The 3,298-nt window shown below is 30.6% G+C and overlaps 1 protein-coding gene across 1 annotated transcript; it reads right to left on the reverse strand.

Annotated features, from left to right (window-relative positions):
• Positions 1–1,540: 1,540 nt before the first annotated feature.
• LOC112511334 (ethylene-responsive transcription factor 1B-like) lies at positions 1,541–2,169 on the reverse strand. Its single transcript, XM_025116925.1, has one exon. The coding sequence runs from the start codon at positions 2,153–2,155 to the stop codon at positions 1,580–1,582; it is 576 nt and encodes a 191-aa protein (XP_024972693.1). The 5' UTR covers positions 2,156–2,169; the 3' UTR covers positions 1,541–1,579.
• Positions 2,170–3,298: the final 1,129 nt, after the last annotated feature.

Raw genomic sequence — 3,298 nt, forward strand, 5'->3', positions numbered from 1 at the left:
AATAATAAACGATGAGTTATTATCTAAATTTTTAAAGATTATTGAAAAATTGATGATATTATTATTTGAATATTCAAAAACTTAAATAAGAATTGATTGGTTATTTTTTAATGTTTAAAGTTGAAAAAAGATGATGGATTGTTTCTTGAATTTTTAAAGTTGCAAAAAGATTAATGATGTATTCTATAAAAATATAGATAAAATGAAAATTAAAGATTAAAATATATGAAGTTTTTATTTGATTTTTATACAGATAAACTATATAGTTTTTTAACCTTATACATAAGGTTAAAATTTGTAAAAAAATATGATACATTGTTTTTTTATAAATAACAAGGCATTTTGTATTTCTATTTTATTAATTTTAAATTTGGTTAATATATATTAAAAATAAAAACAAAAAAAAAAGTAAATGAGAGAGAAAGAGGAGAAAAAGAAAGGTGAAATGATGTCATTAATGGATGGTTTTTGACTTTTTAATGGCTAAGAGGTACAAATAACTATTCCTAAGGGCATGAAAATCAACATGACACATCACCTGTCTTAAGTGTCCATGCATACATAATGTAATGTTTATAGCTAAGTTAAAAATGGGATGAACTCGCATATGCTAATTTTTTTTTTATAATTAAATATAAAAAGTTAAAATTTAAAAAAAAAACTATATGTAATTTAACAACTATTCTGTTTTAACAATTCAAACATTAACTATATTAATAAAATATTTAATACATTTAATAAAATAAATTTTTTTCTTAGACATTTAATCTCAATAAGTTTAATTGGTTGAATATGATTAAAATATTGTTATTCTCTTTTCTATATCGTTCTAACGATTTCTCTAAATTTAAAGATTTTGACAATCTCTCTCATTTTTTCTATTTTAGCATTGTAGATAACATACTTGTGAAGCAACAAAAGTGTTAAAATTTCACTTTTCTTTATTTTAATATAAATATTGGAGATGTTTTAACAATTAATCTCTCAAATTAATGAATTAAAAGACTAAATTAACCTATATAACCCTCACCGAAAAGGCTACGTACCAAGCATGCATGGTTATTAAGATCAATGACATTAATTTTGCAAATGACTTAACTGGGCAAGAAAGAAGTAATTAAACAATGACTTAATTTCTGTATAGGCTTATACAACTTGATAAAACAGAGTTTTAATTAGGAAGAATTTGATTGATCTGCAGGAAATTAATTAATCAGTAGCCGAGTCTTAATTATACATGACAAGTATGTGAGTGCTAAAGAAGGGTGAAAAATGTTGTTAATTAATTACTATATATCAACCATTATATCTTATTATTATAAGTATTACATGCATTAAATTAAGAAAGTGATAAAAAGTAGATAATCAATTAGTTTAATGTAACTAAAGAATTGAATAGCCAACATGTGAAATAAGAGTCCACGTCAAAAGTTGACTCATCCACTACTTTTAACTTTACAAAGAAACATATTATAAGTTTAAAGACGAAAACATCAAGAACAGACACTCAGCTTCACTTCACTTCACTTCTGATCATCTTAATTCAACTGCACGTGTGCATGATCTATATATATATATTCTACCAAGAACAAGAGCTCTCCGATAAACTCAATATCTCTTCCAAATAATCAGCACCCAAGTCCTCAAACACCACCACCTCCTTACTCTCATCATCTAACTTCATCTCTTTCCTTTTCTTCTCTCTAATCACAGCTTTTCTTCTCATGGTGTGACACCTCTTCAATGCCAGAACAGGTGAAGTCCCTTCTTCGATATCCATCATATAGTCCATTGCTTGAAGGGACTCATAAACCGTCTCTACTGGAAAGTTAAGAACCGCCATTGAACCCCTGGTGACAAATGCAGCTTGGTCATATGCCAAAGCAGCTTCTTCAGCGGTATCGAATGTTCCCAACCAAACCCTAACCCCATTCCTGGTGGAATCCCTTATTTCTGCGGCGTACTTACCCCATCTCCGTGGACGTACGCCTCTGTAACTAATGTTGTTTGCTGGAGAAGACATGGTCTGGTTTGACAAGTCCTCATTGTAAGATGACTCAGCCAGCATTCCGAATAGAACCATCTCTTCTGAATCGTTTTCGTTAAAGGGAAGGGATTGGTTTGATGTGTAGTAAGGGAAGAATGAAGAGTCCATGAAATTGATGGGAGACTGAATATATATATATATATATATATATATAATCTTCTGTGAGAGATGAAGTTGATAAGTTGGTGTTTGGTGTAAGTAGGAGAAGGTCGGTAGGAGATATATATATATATATACAAAGAGACAAAGGTGGTGACTATATATAAGAAGAGAATAGAGAAAAAGAAGTTGAAAATTTAGTGGGATTGTCAAAGACTAGATATGATGCACGTGTGTGGGTCAAAAAAGTAGAATTGGTGGCTTTGGGGATAGGTCATAGTCATACTACCAGTATATTACCCATTTGACATTAGTCATTATATATACGTCACACAATATCCATGCTATTTTCATTAGTCCTTCACAAAACCTCGATTTAAACAAAAATGAACGTAAATATGCATGTGATATATGCATATAATCTAAAAACATTCACGCACATGGACATGGCAAACAACATATAATTAATGACTCAAAAGTAAGTACAGAGACAAGTACAAGTACATGTATACCGTGATTTAGTTACATGGAAAAAACAAAAAAACAAAAATTAAGGAAAAATACTCGGTGAGGAGCTAACCTAAAGAATCTACTCTAACAATTAATGTTGGTACAAGATTTAATGTGCTTCTACTGCACTTACATTGAAGGAAGATACACACACTACTAGAAAATTGGACATTTCCGGCGTCTTTTCCGGCGGACCATAAAAAAGTCAACTTTTATTGACTTCCACCGGGAAAATTAAACTTATTATATTATCAGCGGATTTCCGACAGATTTCCGGCGGATTTCTTAATTAAGGGTTAATTAATCTTTTAAAACTAATTAATCTTTGAAAAAAATTTAAAAAAGGTTTTTCTAAAAACATTTCCGGCAGATTTTTTTTTATTTTTTTTTAAATTTTCAACCGGAAATCCGCCGGTAACATTTTAGGAAAAAAAATTAAAAAAATAAAAAACATTTTAACCTTTTCCCGCGGATTTCCAGATGTTGGAGACATGGAGAGAAAGTCGGCCAAGCCGTATAATGATAACATGAGTGGTGCGAGGAAGAAAGCTAGGGAAAAAACAAGGATGAATGGGTATCCTCAGCATGGTGAAACGGACCCCAACCGAGATATGAGTGTGTAGAAGCATTCCCCCCCCCCCC

This window comes from Cynara cardunculus (assembly GCF_001531365.2).
Source record: "Cynara cardunculus var. scolymus isolate 2C chromosome LG 1, CcrdV1, whole genome shotgun sequence".
Classification (NCBI taxonomy): domain Eukaryota; kingdom Viridiplantae; phylum Streptophyta; class Magnoliopsida; order Asterales; family Asteraceae; genus Cynara; species Cynara cardunculus.

Bases quoted from the DNA above. Each gene is read 5' to 3' on its own strand.
- LOC112511334 (XM_025116925.1), bottom strand. From the start codon at position 2,155: ATGGACTCTTCATTCTTCCCTTACTACACATCAAACCAATCCCTTCCC.